Raw genomic sequence first — 26,445 nt, forward strand, 5'->3', positions numbered from 1 at the left:
AGCATCTCAGGAGCACAAAAGCTGACCTTTCGGGCCTAGACCCTTCATCAGAGAGCTTTTTCCAGGGAAGACGGACAGGTCAAGGAGGTGGGATGAGGTTAGTAGGTAGGAAATGGAGGTGCGGCTTGGGGTGGGAGGAAGGGATGGGTGAGAGGAAGAACAGGTTAGGGAGGCAGAGACAGGCTGGGCTGGTTTTGGGATGCAGTGGGGGCAGGGGAAGAGCTGGGCTGGTTGTGTGATGCAGTTGGGGGTGGGGACGAACTGGGCTGGTTTTGGGATGCAGTGGAGGGAGGGGACGAACTGGGCTGGTTTTGGGATGTGGTGGGGGATGGGGAGATTTTGAAGCTGGTGAAGTCCACATTGATACCATTGGGCTGCAGGGTTCCCAAGCTCTCTGATGAAGGGTCTAGGCCCGAAACGTCAGCTTTTGTGCTCCTGAGATGCTGCTTGGCCTGCTGTGTTCATCCAGTTCCACACTTTATTATCTTGGTGAAGTTGGGACTGTTTTCCTTGGAGAACAGAAGGCAAAAACAGATTTGAAAGAAGTTTTCAATATCGTGAGCGCCTGGACAGACTAGGCCAGGAGAATCTGATCCTTGATAAAGGGATCAAGAACAAGAGTGCACAGATTTAAAATGATTTGCAAAATAGGTAAATGTAATGTAAGAGAATTTATCTTTTACACAGTGAATGTCTGTTTTTTAATCTTAAAATCACCTCCCTGCTCTGTAATTCCATGTCTGTATTCATAACCAGTCTCTCCACCTGTCAGGCCACCTGGATTTATTGTTGTACATTTACCACTAGCTCTCCCTGCTCCTGTGCTTCCTTTAGAGTAGCACATACATGCAAACTGGGAACAGGCACAGGCCCTTGACTCCATTCTCTTAGATCATGACTAATCTAATTATTCCAATTCTTCCTATGCCCTCTTTTACCCCTTTGTTCATCAAGTACCTTTTTTTATGTTGTGTCTCAGTATTTTTCCAACCAAAATGTATCCCTTGCACTTCTCTGCACTAAACCTCATCAGTCACCTTGCTTCCCACTCCAGCAACTTTTCAATGTCCTTTTGAAGTCCTGCACTGTATTTTCACAGATTATAATGCTTTGAAATATAAAAATAGGTACTTATTTATCATCTGACAATAGCAGATGAACACAAACATTTAGCATCACTGAAACAAAAAGCAGGTAATTGGAAAAATGTAAGCAAAGGGCTGCATTGCAGTTTTCCACCAACAGGAGTCAGGCCAACAGGAACTGAGTAGGATAACAAAGTGTGGAGCTGGATGAACACAGCACGACAAGCAGCATCTCAGGAGCACAAAAGCTGACGTTTCGGGCCTAGACTCTTCATCAGAAAATTCTGCTTGTCCTGCTGTGTTCATCCAGCTCCGCACTTTATTATCTTGGATTCTCCAGCATCTGCAGTTCCCATTATCTCAGGAACAGAGTATGATCCATGTTTGAATTCCCTGCAATAACTTGCATTGGCCACAGGATGGCGAAGGAGCCTTCCCCCTCAGCCACTCTGGAAGTAGACATTCATCATCACAGATAATTTGCACATCATTATTAAAGGAGATTCTGAGATCAATAGGATATCAATGTCCACCCTTCAGAACTCCTTCACCAATGTCCCATTCTATGTGCCTGGATATGAAAGTCTTCATGCTCCAAGTGCTTAGGTTTGAGAATACTGCTTGAGAGTGTGATGGAGGCAAATCCAGTCAAGGCATTTAAATGAGAAGTTGATGTTTATTTGAAAAGAAAAAATGCGCAACGTTATAGAGAGAAGGTGAGATAACGACGCTGGGAGAGATTCCCAGTTGGAGTTGATGCGGATCCAATGGGCCAAATGGCCTCTATCTGCACTGCAGTGAATCACTGGCAAGGCCAGCACTGGTTTACTTTCAAGGTGAGCTACCTTCTTGAACCATGTGCTGTAGTTTGACCCACAATGCCCTTAGGGTGGGAATTCCAGGACTTTGACCCAGTGATGCTGAAGGAACAGTGACATATTTGCAAGTCAAGCTGGTGAGAGGCTTGGCAAACAATTTGTAGGTAATGGTGTTCCTGTGAATCTGCTGTCCTTGTCCTTCTAGATGGGAGTGGTTGTGGGTTTGGAAGGTGCTGTCTGAGGATCCTTGGTCAATTTTTGCAGTGAATACCTTGTAGATAGTGTACAGTACTGCTACTGAGCGTAGGTGGTGGAGGGAGTGGGTGTTTGTGGATACAGTGCCAATCAAGGGGCTGCTTTGACCTGGACGGTGTTAAATGTAATGAGTGTTGTTGGAAGAAAGTAATGCTAACTATCTACTTGCCATTGAGGGAGAGCAGCAAAGGTTCACTGGATTGATACCTGGGATGGCAGGAGTGTCCTAGAGGAATGGTTGATTTGACTAGGCCTGTGTTAGACTTTAGAACGATGGGAGATGATCTAGATTCATACAGCACAGAAAAGGCCCTTCAGCCCATTGAGTCTGCACTCACATGACTACAACTGAAGGTGTGCTAATCCCAATTTCCTGTACTTGTCACATCTCCTTGGAATGTTATGATATTTGAACTACTCATCAAAATTTTTTTGAATGTAATGTCTCCAAGTCTCTATTCTGTCCCAGGCAGTGCATTCCAGACCCCCACCATCCACTGAGTAAAAAAAATGTTTTCCCAAATCCCTTGTGAATCTCCTGCCTCTTACCCTAAAATTCTGATGATTGACTCCTCAACCAAAGGGAACAGCTGTTGTCTATTCATCCTGTCCATACTCCTCATAATCTTATACAGCTCCATCATGTTCCCCCTCAGGCTTCTTTGCTGTAAGAAAACAATCCATGCCTAATCAGTCTCTCCCTGTGGCTCAATTTCTCCATCCCAGGCAACATCCTGAAGAATTACTCTGTACCCCGCCTTGTGTTATCGCATCCTTCCTGTAGTGAAGCGACCACAACTGCATGCAGTACTCCCGCTGTGGCCTGACCAACGCTCTGTACAACTCCAACATCTCCTTCTTGCTTTAATACTTGAAGCCATGACTGATGAAAACAAGCGTCCTATATGCCTACTTAACTATCTTATTCACACATTTGCATATTCACATTTCTGAAGAAGGGTCCTGACCCGAAATGTCAGCTTTCTTGCTCTTCTGATGCTGCTGTGTTCCTCCAGCTCCACACTGTGTTATCTTATTCACATGTTCTGCTGACTTGAGGGATCTGTGAATATTTACCTCAAGATCCCTTTCTTTCTCTGCTTAGTCGGTATCCTGCCGTTCATTAAATACTCCCTCATCTTGCTGCTTCTTCCAAATTGTATCACCTCACATTTGTCAGGATTAAATACCATCTACCACAGGTCTGCCCATCTGACCAACTCATCTATATCTTCCTGTAACCCACAACCATCTTCTTTGCTATTAACCACTCTACCAATCTTGGTATTGTCTACAAATTTATTTAACATTCCCTGAACATATTCATCTATTTCATTTATGTATGTAACAATTTGGGTCACAGTACTGATCCTTGTGGTAGACCGCTGGTCACTGGCCTCCAGTCACTCAAACAGACTTCTACCACGACCCTTTGTGTGCTATTGCAAAGCCAATTTCTGATCCATCTTGCCAAGTTTCCCTCAATTCCATGTTCTTTAACCATCTCAGTCAGTCTTCTGTGTGTGGGAACGTATCAAAAGCGTTTGCTAAAATCCATATAAACTACTTCAACTGAATTTCCCTCATCCACACACTTGATCATATTTTCAAAAAAAATTAATTTTTTAGGCATGACCCCCCACTGACAAAGCATGTTGACTATCCCTAATTGACCCATGCCTTTCCAAACGGGTATTAATCCACTCCTTCAGAATTTTCTCCAAAGGTTTCCCTACCACTGACATGAGACTCGTGCGTCTGTATTTTCCTGGTTCATCTCTACCATCCTTATTGAACTTTTTTTAGATTTTAAAGGCATCAGTGAGTATGGGAAGAAAGTGGGAAATACCAGTGAGAAAGAGGATCAACCATGGTCATATTGAATATCAGAGCAGGCTTCAAGGGCTCAGTGGCCTACTGCTCTCAGTTCCTATGGAGCTGCGCCCATCCCGACAAGTGGGGAGTATTCTATCACAGTCCTGACTTGTGCCTTGTGGATGATGGACAGACTTTGAGGAGTCAGGAGGTGAGTTACTTGCTGCAGCATTCCCAGTCTCTGAGCTGCCATTTGTAGCCACGAGGCAAGTCTAGTTGAGTTTTGGGTTAATGGATACTCCCCCAGGATGTTGATGATGAGGCACTCAGTCCATGCACCAAATCTGTGAAGTGCAGCACTGAGAACTAATTAAGTTGAGGTCTGGCACATTCCCAGCGACACCCAAATACTAAAAGAAAATGTTTTAAAAACCATTGTCAGTTGAATGCTTATGGAAGTGCTGAGGTTGTGAAAGGTGCTGTAGATGAATGAGTGTCTCTTTGCTTTCGTTCCACTGATTCTGCGTGTTCACTGAGGCATTGGTGTTGTTGCTGGGTGTGGGTGACACTGGAAAAGCTGTGTGTTTTCTGGGCTCACTGTCGTCCTGTTTACTTATAGCTCACGGGAGTCCGAGTGTCGACACCTCAACTGTGACTGCTGCAGTGCCCAAGCCTTCGACCCCTGCTCGCATCGCACTGTTCATGAGGCAGCAGAGCACAGGCTCTGACACAGTCAACCCACCTCGATCACCAGGAGGAACTGAATCCCCCAGCTGTAGTCCTGCCCACAGCAGCTGGGATGACGTGTCGGAGCTGGACTGTAACTACCTGGAATACCTGCGAGATGCACGTCGTCACATTGACCGCTGTGTCAAGGCCTGTGGGAAGTGGTCAGCACCGTACGATGGGCAAGAGCCAGATCCTCGTATGGTCCAGCCCATACTGTTCGACACCAATGCCATCAACCCACACATGGACCATTTTGGTGCAGAACCCCAGAGAGAGAGTCTCCATCTTCAAAATCAAACCCGACTTAGCCCAGACATTGCTACCAAGAGAGATGGACTGGAAAACGGTGACTGGGACGTGAAGTACAACAAACAGAACATGATCCTCACTCCTCAGAGCAAGAAACGCAGCCTGCAGAGGGAGGCAGGACCAATGAACCATGAGCTTCAGCTTTCTACCTCTTCCTCCTCCTCCTCCTCTGGCAAGTACACTGAACGAGGGGGGAGTGAGCTGTGGGTGGCTGGAGACCAGACTGACAGTAAATGTGGCAGCTCCATGCTGAATGGATCTCACGAGAAACACATCGGTGCAAAACTGCCCGGAACCTCGGAGCGCAATGAGGGCAGCCTAATGGTCAAGAAGGTTCGGAGAGACAAGCCTGAGGGAAACCATGGGGATTGGAAAGGAAATGTGGCTCAGAAAACATTAAGAGATGATGCTTCCCGACTACAGGGGTCAGGTGCAGTGGAAGTGTCACTGGAACACAGAGAGGTGCCTGCGAGTAAACCTGAGGGCTCTTCCATCAATCAGCAATCCCTCACAGACTTTGAGTCAATCGACAGTCTGATAGATGTCCTACTAGACCAAGCACCAGCGGAGGCCAATGGCCAAGGGCTCAATGTAGAGAAATTCACAGAGGAGCTGAGGGAGATGGAGGCTCAGATGGGAGGCCGGTGTCACACAGAGGAGCGGGTGAGAGGTGGAGGGGACCTGCAGTCTGAGGAAGAAGAGGATGAGGCGGAGGAGGGGAAGGAAGATGAAGAGACTGAGAGACGCTCCATACATCACAACAATGACTGGCCGGGAGCCTGTGGGAAGCTGGCTTCAGTGACAGCTGAGCCCCAGATAATGGTCAACTTTGAGAGAGTTGGACGACCACAGAGTCAACCTTTCACAGGTAGGAGCACCCACAGCAGGCTGGTTCAGTCTGTCCTTGATACATCCCTGGTCCAGGCAGATTGGCTGCACGGAGAGAGGCTGGTGTAGCCAGACACTTGGGGAATTAAAAATAATCAGCTGGTTGACAGTGGAGAGAGGTACATTTTCCAGAAAGTTTTTTAGCCTGTGGTAGGTGAGTTTGAAATCTATTGATTTTAAAAAATGTACTCATTCATGAAATGGGAGCATCGCTGGCTGGGCCCAGCACTTCTTTCTTGCCCATCCCTAGTTGCCCCTTGAGAAGGTGGTGACGATCTGCTTCTTGAACTGATGCAGTCCTTGTGCTGTAGATGTGCTGGGGAGCACGGTGGCTCAGGGGTTAGCACTGCAGCCTCACAGCACCAGGAGCCTGGGCTCAATTCCACCCTCGGATGACTGTCTGTGTGGGGTTTGCACGTTCTCCCCTTGTCTGCGTGGGTTTCCTCCAGGTGCTCCAGCCTAAAGATGCACAGGTTAGGTGGATTGCCCATGGGAAATTTCCTGTAGTGTTCAGGGATGTGTAGATTAGGTGGGTTATAGAGGGATGGGTCTGGGTGGGATGCTCTGAGGGTCAGTGTGGACTTGTTGGGCTGAAGGGCCTGTTTCCACACTGTAGGGATTCTAATTCTTCAAACAAAAATAAACCAACAATGCCCTTAGGGAGGAAATTCCAGGATCTTGACCAAGGGATATTGAAGGAACAACAATATATTTCAAGTCAGGATAATGAATGGCTCGGAGGGGGTTGCAGGGACTAGTGACAAAATATCTGCTGCTCTTGTCCTTCCAGATGGAAGTGGCTGTGGGTTTGGACCCATGTTCCCAGAACATTAGCTGGGTTTCTAGATTTCCAATTATTTTCCATTATCACAATGCCACCACCACTCCTGTGTTTATTGTTAGAGCCATTTGCCCTGAGTACCCAGGGAGTGCTGCAGTGAAGATGCCCCCCACCCGAACGAACACACACACACACACACACACACACACACACACACACACACACACACACCCACCACTCCCCCCCCACCCCCACTCTGGTGCAGGCTGCCTTTCCCCTGACAGACCACATCGCCGTCCGGACAGCCCTGAGGATCGCGCAGCGCAGGAGGACACCATTGTGCCCAGCATGTTTGCTCTCATTGAAATGTACAAGCCACTCTATAAGATCTTGGCTGTTCTGACTGTAATCTCAAACCCACATTCCAACCTATCTCTGATAACTTTTTACCCTTATGCTCAGCAAGAATCTATCTATCTCTACCTTAAAATTCAAATTCAAATTAAGTTCTATTCAAATACGGTGTTATTGTCACATATACAGGAGTATAATGAGAAGTGTACAAAGTTGGCATTCTCCACCACCGGCTCAGCTACGAAGTTACCTAGGGGAAAAATCTTAGGCATAAAGTAGAAAAATAAAGAAATAAAGTTAAAATTTAGGGTTAGGGCTAAGTTTTTTAAAAATATTCAAAGCTGCTGCTTCCACTGCTGTTTCAGGAAGAGAGTTCCAAAGACTCAAAGTAAATGACCTTTTAAAAGAGTGACCATTTTGATCTACAGCCTCTGTTTTCTCCCCATATATCTCCAATACCTTTCTTGAGGTATGTGGATAAGAAAGGTTTAAGAGGAATAAGGGCCCAATGCAGGCAAGTTTAAGAAACCTGGTCAGCATGGATGAATTGAGTTGCAGAGCCTGTTTCCGTGCCGTATGACCCTTTCACACTCTGACTATAATTGTCCAGTATTGTTTTGAAGATTATGTTTAAATCTGTTTCCGCTACCTGCCAGGCAGCGTGTTCCAGATCATCAGAGCTGGCTGTGTCAACACTGAAAACAGTTTCTTCAAAATACTTCAACAACACCTCGACTAAATTGCCTGTTAGCTGTTTCTAGTTGGGGAAAGCAATCTGAGACTCCAGCCTCCCTATCAATAGGCGACTCGATCCAGCTTTTGCTGTTTTTATTTCAAATTGCCAGTATCTGCTGTACTTTGCCTATGTGCCAGTAGATTCTTGTTGGCTTAGTGTTGAGGGGTTTAGAGCTAAGATGGAGTTGAGATAGATTTTAACTATGATTTAGTTGATTCGAGGGGATATGAATGTTGGTGTCCTGTACCTCTGCCAGTTCTAAGGTTAAATTGTCCAGGGCATAGGGTTACTGAGAAGCTGGTTAGTACAGAAACCGTGCATCATGCTGGGTCAATTCTGGAACCTTCTGTTATATCTCATCCCAGAACTACACCAGCATGAAAGAATCTTCATTCACACTGATGAGCTGGTGATCCTATCCCCCAGGTCCCTGTGCAGGTCAGTACGTACCAAATCAGTGTGTATTTTGTGATGTGCAGGACTATTGTTGCGTGTGTGTGTTTGTGCGCTCGTGTGTGTTTGTGCGCTCGTGTGTGTTTGTGCGCTCGTGTGTGTTTGTGCGCTCGTGTGTGTGTGTGCGCTCGTGTGTGTGTGCACGTGTGTGCGCGTGTGTGTGCGTGTGCGCGCGCGCGTGTGTGTGTGTGTCCCAAGCACATACAAGTACAGGGCCCGTCTCCCGCTCTCACTTTCACTTTCTTTCATTCCTTCTCTTATCCTTTATCATTATCTTGCCCTGTTCTGACCCTGTTTGAGTTGGTTAGTTAAGAATGTCTTGCACGTTCACTCATCTCACAATCTCTACTGTCTCCGTATTCCATATCTGCATGTCTCTGTCTCAATTTCTGCTGTTAGTTGTTCAGGTACTTCTGTTGCTGAAGTCCACTCTCCAAAAGTTCCATATTTTAGCCAGTAAATTCTGAGGAGTTAGGTCTCAAGTATTGATTGTTCTGTACTATACCTATACTTCTCTCTGCCTCTACCTATTATGCTCATCTCTCTTCCCTCGTATTCTCTTGTGTTGTGTGCAGATGTCTCTCTGTCCCTGATGATTGAGTATATGCTCTTAGATGTTGATGATCTCTGTATGCCCCCTCTCTCCATCTATCTCAGTCTGTCTCTCTCTCGCTCTGTGTCTCATGTTTTCTTTTGCTACCTATGCTCTCTCAGGTGTTAATGGTCTCCGTCTCTTCCACTCTTTGCCTTTTTTTGTCTTTCTCTCCTTCTTTCTGTATTGATCGATTGATTAGTCTTTCTCTTGTGTGTTGATCGTCTCTTCCTGCTTTTGTTATTCTTTCTCTCTTAGATAACTTAGTGTGGAGTTGGAGGAATGCAGCCGGCCAGGCAGCATCAGAGGAGCAAGAAAGGTGATATTTCAGGTCAGGATGTCAACTTTCCTGCTGCTCTGATGCTGCCTGGCCTGCTTTATTCTTCCAGTTCCACACTATGTTGTCTCTGACTCCAGCATTGGCAGTTCTTATTATCTCTTTCTGTGTTAGACTCTCTCTTGGATTTTCCTTGTGACTCTGTCTCTCCCATCTTTCCGTCCTTGTCTCTATGATGAGTTAGTCTGTGCTCTCTCAGATGTTGATGATGTTCTGTCTCTCCCCTCCAGGTTCATTTATCGCTGTTCTGTTTGCCAAGTTGGAAAATATGTTACAGAACTCACTTTACGTCAATTTCTTACTGACTGGAATTATTGCACAGCTAGCGTGTTACCCTCAACCCCTCCTCCGCTCCTTCCTGCTCAACACCAACATGGTATTTCAACCCAGTGTCAAGTCTCTAATCCAGGTAAGATACTACTACACTGAGCACTGACTTGTGAAGTGACCACAAACCTGGCAACTAACACACCTGCTGGTTGAGTGTAAAGGGGATTATGGTTGTTTTGAATTAGTTTACATGTGTGGCAGTGTTTGATTGAGTAGATGTACGAAAACGTTTGTCATTTGTGAAAGCAAAAGTACAACCTGAATCACACGACTGTCTCTTTAAAAAAAATCCAGTTGGAAATTACTTACTTCCATAACGGAGGTCAACACTACAGTTACATATACACGTATGACAGAGAAAGGAATAGAAGGAATGGTAATAGATTAGAAGGAAGGTCACGTCGGTCATTAGGCCCGCAAGGACTAGAAGGTTTGACCGGCCTGAATCTGTTGCTGTATAAGCCTTGTCACTTCAGAAATTGAGAGTGATAATTGAAGACTCCCCCTGCCTGCTGGGTCTCAGCTGGTGTGATCATGTTTATAAACGGCACAGGCCGTTATCTGTGGATCCAGGATGATGCAGTGTCATGGTTCAGACACCTCTGTAGCATTTAATCAAGGAGGCAATCAAATGTCATCATCATCAACCCCAGACAACACTCCATTGGCACTTTTCTCATTCTCTGTGTGTTACGATCACTGGGACTACACCAGAGGGTCAGCTTTTTCACCCTACATTACTGAGCATTGATGATTAAATGTAACAGAATTGAAATAGAAAGATGTGGAGACTTATCCCATCGCCCGGTCACTCTGTGAAACTTGGCACAGTCATAGCTGTCAAAGCAAACGACATGAGTGACAGGCCCTGGGGCAGCTGCGACTCTCAGCGTGTGCAGCGTGCTGCTCTGTGTTGATTTCCGCCTCCTCAGACTGAAGCATTGTGTTCTGTGTAGGTGATGGGGTGGAGTTGTTCACATCCAGTTGAATGTGGAGTTTAGGGACTCGTACAGTGTCCAAAGCAGGATTGCCAAAATGTAACGAGTTTCTTAGAACAAGTTCCTTCTTGTTGGATGATGAATAACTTCCTTACAGGTCTCAGTTTAACATCTCTTCCAAAAGACACCGCATCAATGTGCAGCATTTGCCAAATATTGTCCTTCCAAAAGTCCGTTCTGCCTAAATATTGGCCCTACCACAGAGTGGCGCCCCCTCAGCACTGACCTTCTGACAGTGCGGCATTCCCTCAGCACTGACCCTCAGACAGTGCGGCATTCCCTCAGCACTGACCCTCTGAAAGTGCAGCACTCCCTCAGCACTGACCCTCCGACAGTGCCCGCTCCCTAAGCACTGACCCTCCGACAGTGCCCGCTCCCTCAGCACTGACCCTCCGACAGTGCGGCGCTCCCTCAGCACTGACCCTCCGACAGTGCCCGCTCCCTCAGCACTGACCCTCCGACAGTGCGGCGCTCCCTCAGCACTGACCCTCCGACAGTGCCCACTCCCTCAGCACTGACGCTCCGACAGTGCGGCGCTCCCTCAGCACTGACCCTCTGAAAGTGCAGCACTCCCTCAGCACTATCAGCACTGACCCTCCGACAGTGCGGCACTCTCTCAGCACTGACCCTCCAACAGTGCGCGCTCCCTCAGCACTGACCCTCCGACAGTGCGCGCTCCCTCGGTACTGACCCTCCGACAGTGCGCGCTCCCTCGGTACTGACCCTCCGACAGTGCGCGCTCCCTCGGTACTGACCCTCCGACAGTGCGCGCTCCCTCGGTACTGACCCTCCGACAGTGCAGCACTCCCTCAGCACTGATCCCTCTGACAGTGCGGTGCTCCCTCAGTGCGGACCCTCCGACAGTGCGGTGCTCCCTCAGCACTGACCCTCCGACAGTGCGGCGCTCCCTCAGCACTGACCCTCTGAAAGTGCAGCACTCCCTCAGCACTATCAGCACTGACCCTCCAACAGTGCAGCACTCCCTCAGCACTCCCTCAGCACTGACCCTCCGACAGTGCGCGCTCCCCCAGCACTGACCCTCCGACAGTGGGCGCTCCCTCGGTACTGAACCTCCGACAGTGCGGCACTCCCTCAGCACTGACCCTCCGACAGTGCCCACTCCCTCAGCACTGACGCGCCGACAGTGCGGCACTCCCTCAGCACTGACCCTCCGACAGTGCCCACTCCCTCGGTACTGACCCTCCGACAGTGCAGCACTCCCTCAGCACTGATCCCTCTGACAGTGCGGTGCTCCCTCAGTGCGGACCCTCCGACAGTGCGGCGCACCCTCAGCACTGACCCTCCGACAGTGCGGCGCTCCCTCAGCACTGACCCTCCGACAGTGCCCGCTCCCTCAGCACTGACCCTCCGACAGTGCGGCGCTCCCTCAGCACTGACCCTCTGAAAGTGCAGCACTCCCTCAGCACTGTATCAGCACTGACCCTCCAACAGTGCAGCACTCCCTCAGCACTCCCTCAGCACTGACCCTCCGACAGTGCGCGCTCCCTCAACACTGACACTCCGACAGTGCGCGCTCCCTCGGTACTGACCCTCCGACAGTGCGGCACTCCCTCAGCACTGATCCCTCTGACAGTGCCCACTCCCTCAGCAATGACCCTCTGACAGTGCGGTGCTCCCTCAGCACTGACCCTCCGACAGTGCGGCACTCCTTCAGCACTGACCCTCCGACAGTGCAGCGCTCCCTCAGCACTGTCTCAGCACTGACCCTCCGACAGTGCGGCGCTCCCGCAGCACTGTCTCAGCACTGACCCTCCGACAGTCCGGCGTTCCCTCAGCACTGACCCTCCGACAGTGCGGCACCTCCTCAGCACTGACCCTGCGACAGTGCAGCACTTCCTCAGCACTGTCTTAGAACTGACCCTCCGACAATGCGCGCTCCCTCAGCACTGACCCTCCAACAGTGCGGTGCTCCCTCAGCACTGACCCTCCGACAGTGCGGCACTCCTTCAGCACTGACCCTCCGACAGTGCAGCGCTCCCTCAGCCCTGTCTCAGCACTGACCCTCCGACAGTGCCCACTCCCTCAGCATTGACGCTCCGACAGTGCGGCGCTCCCTCAGCACTGACGCTCCGACAGTGCGGCGCTCCCTCAGCACTGACCCTCTGAAAGTGCAGCACTCCCTCAGCACTGTATCAGCACTGACCCTCCGACAGTGCGGCACTCTCTCAGCACTGACCCTCCAACAGTGCAGCACTCCCTCAGCACTGTCTCAGCACTGACCCTCCGACAGTGCGCGCTCCCTCAGCACTGACCCTCTGACAGTGCGGCGCTCTCTCAGCACTGACCCTCCAACAGTGCAGCACTCCCTCAGCACTCCCTCAGCAATGACCCTCTGACAGTGCGCGCTCCCTCAGCACTGACCCTCCGACAGTGCGGCACTCCCTCAGCACTGACCCTCTGACAGTGCGGCGCTCCCTCAGCACTGACCCTCTGACAGTGCGGCGCACCCTCAGCACTTACCCTCCGACAGTGCGGCACTCCCTCAGCACTGACCCTCCGACAGTGCGGCGCTCCCTCACACTGACCTTCTGAAAGTGCGGCGCTCCCTCAGCACTTATCCACTGACAGTGCCCACGCCTTCAGTACTGAGCCTCTGATAGTGCCCACTTCCTCAGCACTGACCCTCCGACAGTGCGGCGCTCCCTCAGCACTGACCCTCCGACAGTGCGGCGCTCCCTCAGCACTGACCCTCCGACAGTGCGGCACTCCCTCAGCGCTGACCCTCCGACAGTGCGGCACTCCCTCAGCGCTGACCCTCCGACAGTGCGGCGCTCCCTCAGCACTGACCCTCCGACAGTGCGGCGCTCCCTCAGCACTGACCCTCTGACAGTGCGGCACTCCCTCAGCACTGACCCTCCGACAGTGCGGCGCTCCCTCAGCACTGACCGTCCGACAGTGCGGCGCTCCCTCACACTGACCCTCTGAAAGTGCGGCGCTCCCTCAGCACTTATCCACTGACAGTGCCCACGCCTTCAGTACTGAGCCTCTGATAGTGCCCACTTCCTCAGCACTGACCCTCCGACAGTGCGGCGCTCCCTCAGCACTGACCCTCCGACAGTGCGGCGCTCCCTCAGCACTGACCCTCTGACAGTGCGGCACTCCCTCAGCACTGACCCTCCGACAGTGCGGCACTCCCTCAGCACTGACCCTCGGACAGTGCGGCGCTCCCTCAGCACTGCCCCTCCGACAGTGTGGCACTCTCTCAGCACTGACCGTCCGACAGTGCGGCGCTAACTCACACTGACCCTCCGACAGTGCGGCGCTCTCTCAGCACTGACCCTCCGACAGTGCGGCGCACTCTCAGCACTGACCCTCCGACAGTGCGGCCCTCCCTCAGCACTGACCCACCGACAGTGCGGCGCTCCCTCACACTGACCCTCTGAAAGTGCGGCGCTCCCTCAGCACTTATCCACTGACAGTGCCCACGCCTTCAGTACTGAGCCTCTGATAGTGCCCACTTCCTCAGCACTGACCCTCCGACAGTGCGGCGCTCCCTCAGCACTGACCCTCCGACAGTGCGGCGCTCCCTCAGCACTGACCCTCCGACAGTGCGGCGCTCCCTCAGCACTGACCCTCTGACAGTGCGGCACTCCCTCAGCACTGACCCTCCGACAGTGCGGCACTCCCTCAGCACTGACCCTCTGACAGTGCGGCGCTCCCTCAGCACTGACCCTCTGAAAGTGCAGCACTCCCTCAGCACTGACCCTCCGACAGTGCGGCACTCCCTCAGCACTGACCCTCTGAAAGTGCAGCACTCCCTCAGCACTGACCCACCGACAGTGCGGCGCTCCCTCACACTGACCCTCTGAAAGTGCGGCGCTCCCTCAGCACTTATCCACTGACAGTGCCCACGCCTTCAGTACTGAGCCTCTGATAGTGCCCACTTCCTCAGCACTGACCCTCCGACAGTGCGGCGCTCCCTCAGCACTGACCCTCCGACAGTGCGGCGCTCCCTCAGCACTGACCCTCCGACAGTGCGGCGCTCCCTCAGCACTGACCCTCTGACAGTGCGGCACTCCCTCAGCACTGACCCTCCGACAGTGCGGCACTCCCTCAGCACTGACCCTCTGACAGTGCGGCGCTCCCTCAGCACTGACCCTCTGAAAGTGCAGCACTCCCTCAGCACTGACCCTCCGACAGTGCGGCACTCCCTCAGCACTGACCCTCTGAAAGTGCAGCACTCCCTCAGCACTGACCCACCGACAGTGCGGCGCTCCCTCACACTGACCCTCTGAAAGTGCGGCGCTCCCTCAGCACTTATCCACTGACAGTGCCCACGCCTTCAGTACTGAGCCTCTGATAGTGCCCACTTCCTCAGCACTGACCCTCCGACAGTGCGGCGCTCCCTCAGCACTGACCCTCCGACAGTGCGGCGCTCCCTCAGCACTGACCCTCCGACAGTGCGGCGCTCCCTCAGCACTGACCCTCTGACAGTGCGGCACTCCCTCAGCACTGACCCTCCGACAGTGCGGCACTCCCTCAGCACTGACCCTCTGACAGTGCGGCGCTCCCTCAGCACTGACCCTCTGAAAGTGCAGCACTCCCTCAGCACTGACCCTCCGACAGTGCGGCACTCCCTCAGCACTGACCCTCTGACAGTGCGGCGCACCCTCAGCACTTACCCTCCGACAGTGCGGCACTCCCGCAGCACTGTCCCTCCGACAGTGAGGCACTCCCTCAGCACTGACCCTCCGACAGTGCGGCGCTCCCTCAGCACTGACCGTCCGACAGTGCGGCGCTCCCTCACACTGACCCTCTGAAAGTGCGGCGCTCCCTCAGCACTTATCCACTGACAGTGCCCACGCCTTCAGTACTGAGCCTCTGATAGTGCCCACTTCCTCAGCACTGACCCTCCGACAGTGCGGCGCTCCCTCAGCACTGACCCTCCGACAGTGCGGCGCTCCCTCAGCACTGACCCTCTGACAGTGCGGCACTCCCTCAGCACTGACCCTCCGACAGTGCGGCACTCCCTCAGCACTGACCCTCGGACAGTGCGGCGCTCCCTCAGCACTGCCCCTCCGACAGTGTGGCACTCTCTCAGCACTGACCGTCCGACAGTGCGGCGCTAACTCACACTGACCCTCCGACAGTGCGGCGCTCTCTCAGCACTGACCCTCCGACAGTGCGGCGCTCTCTCAGCACTGACCCTCCGACAGTGCGGCCCTCCCTCAGCACTGACCCACCGACAGTGCGGCGCTCCCTCAGCACTGACCCTCCGACAGTGCGGCACTCCTTCAGCACTGACCCTCTGAAAGTGCAGCGCTCCCTCAGCACTGACCCTCCGACAGTGCATGCTCCCTCAGCACTGACCCTCCGACAGTGCGGCATTCCCTCAGTACCAAAGTGTTGGACAAATTTTTGCGCTGAAGCATCTGGAGCTGATGATTGAGCCTGTGAAACCCCCCCACACCGGGTGATCTTGCTGCTTTCTTGTGATGACTGAAACATTGACCCTGGCTGAGAAAGTAGTGCCTTTTCTCTCCTGAAAGTATTGAGGCCTGAATAGCCCTTTGCTTGTTGCTGACCAGGCACAGACTGGCTATCAGTGCTGAGTTTGTTAATATTCCTGCGTTAGGCCTGTCTTTGCAAATCCAGTCTCGTTGCTTAGAGCCTTTTCCATGACACATTTGAACCATACCCCCTCAGGTTCTTGGGTCTGTAAAGAGCAAGATTGAGATGTTTGCAGCCTCTCAGGAAGACTTTCCCCTGATGTTCTACAAGGCAAGGAAATATTTAATCGCCAGAGGGAAGCTCGACTGGTCAGAATCTCCTAACTCCGTTCCTCCATTGCGACGCTCTGAGAATCTAGGTAAACATCACTGTTTATTCTTCACTCTGCTTCCTTTTCTTGTGATGAGAGGCAGAGATAGAGTGGATAGTCAGAGACTTTTTCCCAGGGTGGAAATGACTGTTATGAGGGGATGTAATTTTAAGGTGATTGGACGAAGGTATAGGGGAGATGTCAGAGGTATGTTCTTCACACAGAGTGTGGTGGGCGTGTGGAATGTGCTGCCAGCAGTGGTCGTGGAGTCAGATACTTTAGATACTTTTAAGTGACTCTTGGATAGGCACGTGGAGGATAGTATAACGTAAGGTATGCAGGGTAGTTTGATCTTAGCAGGATAATCGGTCAGCATAACATTGTGGGCCAAAGGGCCTGTACTGTGCTGTCTGTGTTTGTACCATGTTGTGACACAGCTGATTCCCATCCTTCAAAGTGATTGGGTAGTTACCTCATTGGTTCCCATTCAGACCATGTGTATTTTTCTTCAGTGGTCTCCTTTCCCTGTCTTCCTGTTCTGCACAACTGAATCTCTATGTTTTAGTTCACCCAAACCCAGACCCCACCTAATCCAGGCCACTGCCCTCCTATTCCATATCCAACTGCCCACTGAAATTGAAACAGACTGATTGCATTGCTCTACAGGGCAGACCTCAGTATTTTGCCTTGTTTTACAGCAAGTTGGCTTTGGAGGTAAAGCCAGTGCTTGCCGATGTAAAATTGCTTTTAAACTGACTGTGTTGCTGAGCCAGTTCAGGAGCAGCCATGACTCAGTTCCATTGCTGTGGGTTTGGAGTCTGCATAGATTTTCCACCACTGTTTAGGTGCCTGCCTGATTGGCACCCCATTCACCACCTTCATTATTCACTCCCTCCAATACCGATGCTCAGTAGAAGCAGTATGTCCCATCTACAATTTAATACAGCTCCTTAGTGCACGGGCCACAGGTACATGGCACACCATTCCCTACAAGTTCTCCTCCAAAAAACTCCCTGTCCTGACTTGGAAATATATCACTATTCCTTGTTGAGCCCTTCAGTGACCCTCGGCATTACGGGTCTACCAATAGTACATGAACTGCAGCAATTCACCACTACCTATTTAACATTCATTCGTGGGGTGAGTGTGGCCCTTCCCAAGGCCAGCCCTAGTTGCCCTTCACCTGAGTGGCTTTGCTCATCCATTTCAGAGGGCAGTTACTAGTCACCCATGTTGCTGTCGGTCTGGAGTCACAAACAGGCCAGACCACATAAGGATGGCACATTTCCCTCGCTGAAGGACATTAATGAAATAAGTAGGTTTTTGTAGCAGTGGTTACATGTTTGCCACTTGGGTAATGTTTAATTCCGGATCTTTATTGAATCCACCATCTCATCTGGGCTGCAGAGGAACTTTGGGTGGGAAGGAAAATATCCAGTTGTCCTTGTCTGTGTAGGTACCAGTGATGTACATAGACAGAGTGAAGAGGTTCTGCTGAGAGAGTTAAAAAGCAGAACCAAAAAGGTGGTAATCTCTGGATTACCACCTGAGCCATGAGTTTATACAGTCATAGAGCTCTACACCACGGGAATACTTGTCCATGCCAATCAGGTAACCGGACTTAATCTAGTCCCATTTGCCAGCATTTGGCCCATTTTCCCATTCACTTGTCCATGCCAATCAGGTAACCGGACTTAATCTAGTCCCATTTGCCAGCATTTGGCCCATTTTCCTTCTAAACCCTTCCTATTCATAGACACATCCAGATGCCTTTTAAATGCTGTAATTGTACCAGCCTCCACCACTTCCTCTGGCAGCTCATTCCATACACTCACTACCCTCTGCGTGAAAAAGTTGCCTCTTAGGTCCTTTTTAAATCTTTCCCCTCTCATCATAAATCTATGGTGTCAATGTGGACTTCGCCAGTTTCGGGGTCTCCCCTTCCCCTACTGCATCCCTCAACCAGCCCAGTTCATCCCCTCCCCCCACTGCACCACACAACCAGCCCAGCTCTTCCCCCCCACCCACTGCATCCCAAAACCAGTCCAACCTGTCTCTGCCTCCCTAACCGGTTCTTCCTCTCACCCATCCCTTCCTCCCACCCCAAGCCGCACCCCCCGCTACCTACTAACCTCATCCCACCTCCTTGACCTGTCCGTCTTCCCTGGACTGACCTATCCCCTCCCTACCTCCCCACCTACACTCTCTCCACCTATCTTCTTTACTCTCCATCTTCGGTCCGCCTCCCCCTCTCTCCCTATTTATTCCAGTTCCCTCCCCCCATCCCCCTCTCTGATGAAGGGTCTAGGCCCGAAACGTCAGCTTTTGTACTCCTGAGATGCTGCTTGGCCTGCTGTGTTCATCCAGCCTCACATTTTATTATCTTGGAATCTCCAGCATCTGCAGTCCCCATTATCTCTGATAAATCTATGTCCTCTAGTTTTGGCCTCCCACTCCCCAGGGAAAAGAGTTTGGCTATTCACCCTACCCATGCCCCTCATGATTTTATAAACCTCTATAAGGTCACCGTCAGCCTCTAATGCTCCAGAGAGAATAGCTTCAGCCTATTCAGCTTCTCCCTATAGCTCAAACGCTCCAACCCTGCAACATCATTGTAAATATTTTCTGAATCCTTTCAAGTTTCACAACATCCTTCCTATGGCAGGGAGACCAGAATTGCATACAATATTCCAAAAATGGCCTAACCAATGTCCTACACAGCTGCAACGTGATTCCTAAACTCAATGTATTGATCAATAAAGGCAAGCACGCCAAAATGCTTTCTTCACTATCCTATCTACCTGTGACTTCACTTTCAAAGAACTATGAACTTGCACTCCAAGGTCTCTTTGTTCAGCAGCAGTCGCCAGGATTTTTCCATTAAGTGCATAAGACCTGTCCTGATTTGCCTTTCCAAAATGCAGCACCTCACACTTACCTAAATTAAATTCTATCTGCTACTCCTTGGCCTATTGTCCCATCTGATCAAGATCGTGTTATACTCTGAGGTAACCTTCTTCGTTGTGCACTGCACCTCCAACTTTGGTGTCTTCTGCAAACTCATTAATCGTACCTCTTATATTCGCATCCAAATCATTTATATAAATGATGAAAAACAGTGGGCCCAGCACTGATCGTTGTGGCACCCCACTGGTCACGGGCCTCCAGTCTGAAAAGCAACCCTCCACCAACACCCTCTGTCTTCTATCTCTGAGCCAGTTCTGTATTTAAATACCTACCTGTGATCTAACCTTGCTAACCAATCTATCATGAGGAACCTTGTCGAACGCCTTGCTGGAGTCCATATAGATCATGTCTACCATTCTGCCCTCATGAATCCATTTTTTACTTCTTCAAAAAGCTCAATTAAGTTAATGAGACATGATTTCTCCAAGCACAAAGCCATGTTGACTGTCCCTAATCAACCCTTGCCTTTCCAGACATGTATAAATCCTGCCCCTTAGGATTCCCTCCAACATCTTGCCCACCACTGAGGTCAGGCTTACCAGTCTATAGTTTTGTGGCTTTTCCTCACCACTGCACCCATAATGGCACCACATTAGCCTACCTCCAGTCTTCTGACACCTTACCTGTGGCTATTGAGCAATCTCTTCCCTTCCTTTCCACAGAATTCTAAGATACATCTGATAGGTCCTGGGGATTTATCCATCTTTATGTGTTTTAAGATGTCCAGCATCACCCTCTGTGTAATATGGACATTTTCAAGATGTTGCTGTTATTTCCCCGTGTTCTCTGTCTTCTGTATCTTTCTCCACAGTATACACTGATGCAGAATACTCATTTAGTCTCTCCCCATCTCCTGCAGTTCCACACAGAGGTGGCTTTGCTGATCTTTAAGGGTCCCTCTTACCTCCCTAGTTATTTTGTTCTTAATGTATTTATGAAATCCCTTTGGATTGTCCTTAACCCTATTTCCCAAAGTTGTCTCATGTCCCCTTTTTGCCCTCCTGATTTCCCTCCGAAGTATACTCCTAACTGCCTTATTCTTCGAAGGATTCACTCGATTTCTGCTGTCTGTACTTGACGTATGCTTCCTTCTTTTACTTGACCAAAACTTTAATTTCTCTAGTCTTCCAGCATTCCTTTCACCAACCAGCCTCGGCCTTCACCTTAGATAACAAAGTGTGAAGCTGGATGAACACAGCAGGCCAAGCAGCATCTCAGGAGCACAAAAGCAGTCTAGGCCCAAAACGTCAGCTTTTGTGCTCCTGAGATGCTGCTTGGCCTGCTGTGTTCATCCAGCTTCACACTTTATTTTCTTGGATTCTCCAGCATCTGCAGTTCCCATTATCTCGGCCTTCACCTTAACAGGACCATACTGTCTCTGATTCTCATCTCATTTTTGAAGGCCTACCACTTCCCAGCTGTTCCTTTACCTGTGATTATCTGCCCCCAGTCAACTTTTAAAAGTCTTTGCCTACTAGCATAAGAATTGGCATTCCTCTAATTTAGAAGTGTAACTTTTAGGTTTGATCTGTCCTTTTCCGTCACTATTTTAAAACTAATCAAATTATGGACACTGGCCCCAAAGTGCTCTCCCACTGACACCTCAGTCACCTGCCCTGCCTTATTTCCCAAGACTAGGTCATTTGGCACAGGATCAACAAGAATAAAGAGGTAGATGCATGGCCCAAAGATTTACGTGGAAGAAACAGGTTTAAATTCATTGGGCTTTGGCACCAGTACTGGGGAAGGAGGGAGGCTGTTCCAAAGGGATCAGAGTCACGGCAAATTGTATGTCTAGGGAAACGTTAGAGGAAGGGAGGGCTCAGCAAAGGTTAGTATAGTTTCCAGAACTAGTAGAGCAGAGAGTATATATAGAAAGGGTCAAAAATTTAACTTCAGGCACAGAAGATCAGGGTACAACTGAGGGAAGAAGATCAGTCTACATAGGATTGCGGGTATCGTACTTAAATGCATGCAGTATATGAAACAAGACAAATGAGCTTCTAGCACAGATTGAAATTGGCAGGTACAATGCTGTGGGTATCACAGAACTGCGACTTCAGGGGCATCAGGGCTCGGAACTAAATATTCTAAGATAAACATCCTATTGGAAGGACATGTAGATGAGCAGAGGTATGGTGGGTGGGGTAGTGAAACAATTACCTTGTAAGAAATTAAAACAAAGGAAATGAAATGAAATTAAATCTATAGCTAAAGTGGCACAGAGTTGGAAGGCATAGAATCTGTATAGGTAGAGTTGAGGAACTACAAAGGAAAATGACCTTGATGAGAATTATGTAGAGGCCTCCTAACAAGTAGTCTGGATGCGAGGTAGAAAATAAATCAGAAGATAGAAAAGGCATGTAGAAAAGGAATATTCCAATAATCATGGGAGACTTTCTTATGGGGAAGCGATGGGTATTCTCGCTGGACTGTTAATCCAGAGACACAGATAATGTTCTGGGGACCGGGGTTCAAATCGTGCTACAACGGATGGTGGAATTTGATTTCAGTAAATATCTGGAATTAAGAATCTAATGATGGCTGTGAATCCATTGCGAATTTTTGGGAAAATACCCATCTGGTTCACTAATGCTCTTTAATGCTGGAGATGAAGGAATGGGGTGGCATGGTGGATCAGTGGTTAGCACTGCTACCTCACAGTGCTAGGGACCTGTGTCCAATTCCACCCTCAGGCAACTGTCTGTGTGGAGTTTGCACATTCTCCCTATGTCTGTTTCCTCCGGGTGCTCTGGCTTCCTCCGACAATCCAAAGATGTGCAGGTTAGGTGGATTGGCCATGCTAAATTGCCCATAGTGTTCAGGAATGTGTAGATTAGGGGTAACATAGTGTGAAGCTGGATGAACACAGCAGGCCAAGCAGCATCTTAGGAGCACAAAAGCTGATGTTTCGAGAGTCTAGGCCCGAAACGTCAGCTTTTGTGCTCCTAAGATGCTGCTGGGCCTGCTGTGTTCATCCAGCTTCACACTATGTTATCTCAGATTCTCCAGCTTCTGCAGTTTCCATTATCTCTGTGTAGATTAGGGGGAATGGGTCTGGATGGGATGCTCTGAGAATCAGTGTGACTTGTTGGGCCGAAGGGCCTGTTTCCACACTGTAGGGATTCTGATATGATCTACGAACCGCTGGGAAAATGAGTTTGGAGAAGTAGTAATAGGGAACAAAGAATTGGCAGAGGAACTGAATTGGTATTTTGCTTCACTTTTCATATTGGAACTTACCAGTAGCATACCAGAACTTCAACAGAGTCAGGGGACAGAGGTGGGTGTAGTGGTCTTCACTGAGGAGAAAGTGCTAGAGGAGGTGAAAGATCTGAAGCTGGATAAATCAACCTAATCAAACAGATGACATTCCAGAGTTCTGAAGGAGATTGTAGAGGCATTGGTGGTGATCTTTCAAGAATTTCTGGAGTTAGGGAGGGTTCCAGACGACTGGAAAATCGCTTATTTTAACACCCCTGTTTAAAAAAGGAGGGAGCCAGTAGACTGGAAGCTATAGTCCAGTTAGTCTGATCTCAGTTGTTGGTATGATTTTAGAGTCCATTATTGAGGATGAGATTTGTGGAGTACTTGGAAATGCATGGTAAAATAGGGTGAAGTCAGGGGAGATCATGCCTGACAAATCTGTGAGAATTCTTTGAGGTAATAAGCAAGTTAGACAAAGAAGAACCAGTGGACATGATCTATTTGGATTTCCAGGTCTTTGACAATGTGCATAACAGGACAGTGCTAAATAAGGTAAGAGCCCATGGTGTTAGGGACTAGATACAGGCATGGATAGAGGATTATCTGACTGGCAGAAGGCAGACAGTGGGAATAAAGAGCTCTTTTTCAGGGCGGAACTAGTGACTAGTGGAGTTTCACAGGAGTTTGTGTTGTGGTCACAACTATTCATGTCATACAGTAATGTCTGGTTAGAGGAACAAGAGGGAATTGTTACTAAGTTGCAGATACAAAAATAAGTGAAGGGACAGATAGTGCTGAGGAAGCAGGGAGGCTGCAGAATGACTTGTACAGGCTAAGAGTGGGCAAAGTAGCAGATGGAATAGTGTGGAAAAGTGTGAAGTTAAGCACTTTGGTAGGAAGAATAGAGACAAAGAATAGACTATTTTCTAAGTGGGAAAAGGCTTCAGAAATCTGAAACACAAAAGGGCTTGAGAGTCCAAGTTCAAGATTCTCATAAGTTGGACATGCAGGTTTGGTTGGTGTTGGGAAGGCAAATACAACTTTAGCATTCATTTTAAGAGGGCGAGAGTATAAAAGCAGAAATGTACTGCTGGGACTGTGTAAGGCTCTGGTCAGACTGCATTTGGAAATATTATGAGCAGGTTTGTGCTTTGTATCTGAGGAAGGATGTGCTGGCATAGGAGGGTTTCAGAGGAAGTTTACAAAAAAGATCCCAGGGATGAAGGTTTTGTCACGTGGGAGCGGTTAAGGACTCTGTCTTTGTATGCAATGGAGTTTAGAAGGATAGGAGTTGGGTGGGGAGCGGTGTGTGGCGTCAGGATCTGTTTGAAATGTACAGAATACTGAGAGGCCTGGATAGAGTGGACATGGCGAACATACTTCCTCCTGGTAGGAGAAATTAGGAACTGATGGCACAGCAGAGTGATGGAATGACCCTTTAGAACTGAGATGAGATATTGCTTCAACCAGAGGCTAGTGAATCTATGGAACTCACTGCTGCAGAGGGCTGTGGAAGCCAAGTCACTGAGTGTATTTAAGATAGTAATAGATAGATTCTTGATTAGTAAGGGGATCAAAGGTTAGGAAGAAGGCAATAGGATGGAGTTGAGAAACTTGTCAGCTATCATTGAACAGTGGAGCAGAATCAATGGGTCAAATTGCCAAATTCTGTTTCTACGTCTCCAAGTCTTGTGGATCTACCATGGTGTTATTCAAACTTGTGACCCCAGAATGTTAACTTGCCTCTGGATTATTAATCCAGAGACATTTATGATTGCCCTGCCTTCTCTAAAGTAGCTTAGGATGAGTTATAAATATTGACACCCACATCCCATGAATGAATGACTAAACCTCCCTTTTCATTGAATCGTAGTCCTGGATTTAGTCAGTGTGTGTGTGGACGGGTTTAACGAGTCTGGGGTGGAGGTGGGTTTGATGGGTAATATGTAAAGTGTGAACTTACAGCTGTGTTTATTAACTCTGCTATAAAGTTTGGCTCTTTAACTGGATTTTTCTTTCCTTGGCACTTTTCAGTGAAGAGTCGAAAGCCTTCCCTTGGTGAGCTGATCCTGCGCCACACCAATAGCCCCACAAGGGCACGCCAAGCTGCCCAGCAAGCTCTGCAGCACGTGCGAGAGGGGCAGGTCCTGCACGCGCTCACTGGAAGCTCCATCTTTAAGAGTTCAGCGGAAAAACAGAATGAGGCACTAAGGGTGAAGAATGCTGTTTATTGCTCACTTATCTTTTCGGAGTTCCTGAAAGAACTAGCAGCCATCGCTCAGGAACACACTGTCACGTCCCCCTTCTTACTGGATGACAAGGAGGAGTGATGGCTGGAGAGCAGGAGCAGCTAGTTAGCACATAGCACTTGCACTGACTCAGAGCATGACAAATGATAGTAACAACGGAATCTGTAAATAACACATCTGACTCTGCAAGACATCATGTTACACAAGTTCTAAACTTCATTCCAAAGAGTTTTTCATCAACATTTGGAGGCAGAATGTATTCCTCAATTATTCTCATCAGGTTTCCACAGTGCGTTGCTGATAGTGGTTCACTTCAGTGCTTTCTGACTGATTGCTGAGACACGTCTCACACTGGGCATTGTGCAAGAAAAAAAACCATATCACCGTCCCGTCTCTGAACTGAGCAGCATGTTTGGAGAGTTGAGAGAGAGAGATCAATCTTCAGGTGTCTTGGATCGAGCTGTAGATTCAAAGAGAGAGAGAGAGACAAATTTACACACCCATTTTATTGATGAATGTTAACAGAAATTTCTGCTGTGTAAATGTTGAAATATTTTTTTAAAAAAAAACAAACCTTCTCAAAGTTCATTTTGTTTCATTTTTTAATGCAACCAGATTGAGTTGCTCCATTGGTGCCAAGGTGAGGGGTGTCACTAACGGGGGCTACAGAGCACCCAGCAAGGGCATTGTGAACAGCTATTAGTGATAATGGGAACTGCAGATGCTGGAGAATCCAAGATAACAAAATGTGAAGCTGGATGAACACAGCAGGCCCGAAATGTCAGCTTTTGTGCTCCTGAGATGCTGGTTGGCCTGCTGTGTTCATCCAGCTTCACATTTTGTCATCGTGAACAGCTATTAGTTGTGGTTACCTTACTATGAATCACGGTAGACTGAAAGAGGGTTGCGATTCCGCAGTCAAGACATAGCAAGCTGGGTAGAAAGTTAGCAAGAATCTGTCAAAAGTAATGCAGTAGTAAAAATAGTAATTAATCCTACTGTTAACTCTGCAGTCATTCTTACATAATTACTCTGGTTTAAGTTTGGGGTAGCTGTTTCTGACTCGAGGTTCTCTCTCTTAAAATATCCCAAGAACATTGAGTTTATTCATTAACATTCGTTAAACCTGCATCATTACACATTACCTGATCGAAAATAATCTGATCCCTGGTTGGGTCCATGGCATATTACTCTTGGGAAAATTGCTCCAAATTCACTGTTATGAAATTTTTCACATGGCAATGTTTGCCACTTTAATTGTCCAACCTGTATGAAAACTGAAGTCACCCATGTTTAATATTTATATATGCCTTTATCACCTCCTGATTTATTTTCCGTCCGATACAACAACTACTGTTGGGGCACCTGTAAATACTCTAACCAATGTCGTCTTCCTCCTGTCATTTCTTAACATATGGATTCTACATCATCTGAGTCAACAGCATTTTTTGCTCATGTATTTATTCCATCTCATACTGACAATGCTACCCCACCATTCTTTTCATTCCTCCTGTCCTTTCAAAATGTCATGTGTCCCTGAATATTTACATTTTAATATTTGATCTCCACGATGATGATTTTCAGGTAGAAAATAAAATGAGACCAGGCTGAATACAGACATTTTAAGGGGGTGGTGAAAAAGCAACTAAGAGAAGGAAAGAGAGACTAAGAGAAGAAACTGGTAGCTCATAAAAAAGGGAATCCTAAAATCATCTTTGGTGTATAAACAGTAAAAAGGTGGCAAAACAATGAGTTCAGCT

The 26,445-nt window shown here is 48.9% G+C and overlaps 1 protein-coding gene across 1 annotated transcript in view; it reads left to right on the forward strand.

The window, feature by feature from the left end:
* fhip1b (FHF complex subunit HOOK interacting protein 1B) overlaps positions 1-25,319 on the forward strand; it is a 72,532-nt gene extending 47,213 nt beyond the window's left edge. The window contains exons 8-11 of the mRNA XM_059646894.1: positions 4,593-5,879; positions 9,383-9,561; positions 16,148-16,310; positions 24,471-25,319. Of these exons, the coding sequence (XP_059502877.1) occupies positions 4,593-5,879; positions 9,383-9,561; positions 16,148-16,310; positions 24,471-24,766 (1,925 nt within the window). The 3' untranslated portion in view covers positions 24,767-25,319. The remainder of the gene's footprint in view (positions 1-4,592; positions 5,880-9,382; positions 9,562-16,147; positions 16,311-24,470) is intronic.
* The last annotated feature ends 1,126 nt before the right edge of the window (positions 25,320-26,445 follow it).

This window comes from Stegostoma tigrinum, chromosome 6 (assembly GCF_030684315.1).
Source record: "Stegostoma tigrinum isolate sSteTig4 chromosome 6, sSteTig4.hap1, whole genome shotgun sequence".
Classification (NCBI taxonomy): Eukaryota; Metazoa; Chordata; class Chondrichthyes; order Orectolobiformes; family Stegostomatidae; genus Stegostoma; species Stegostoma tigrinum.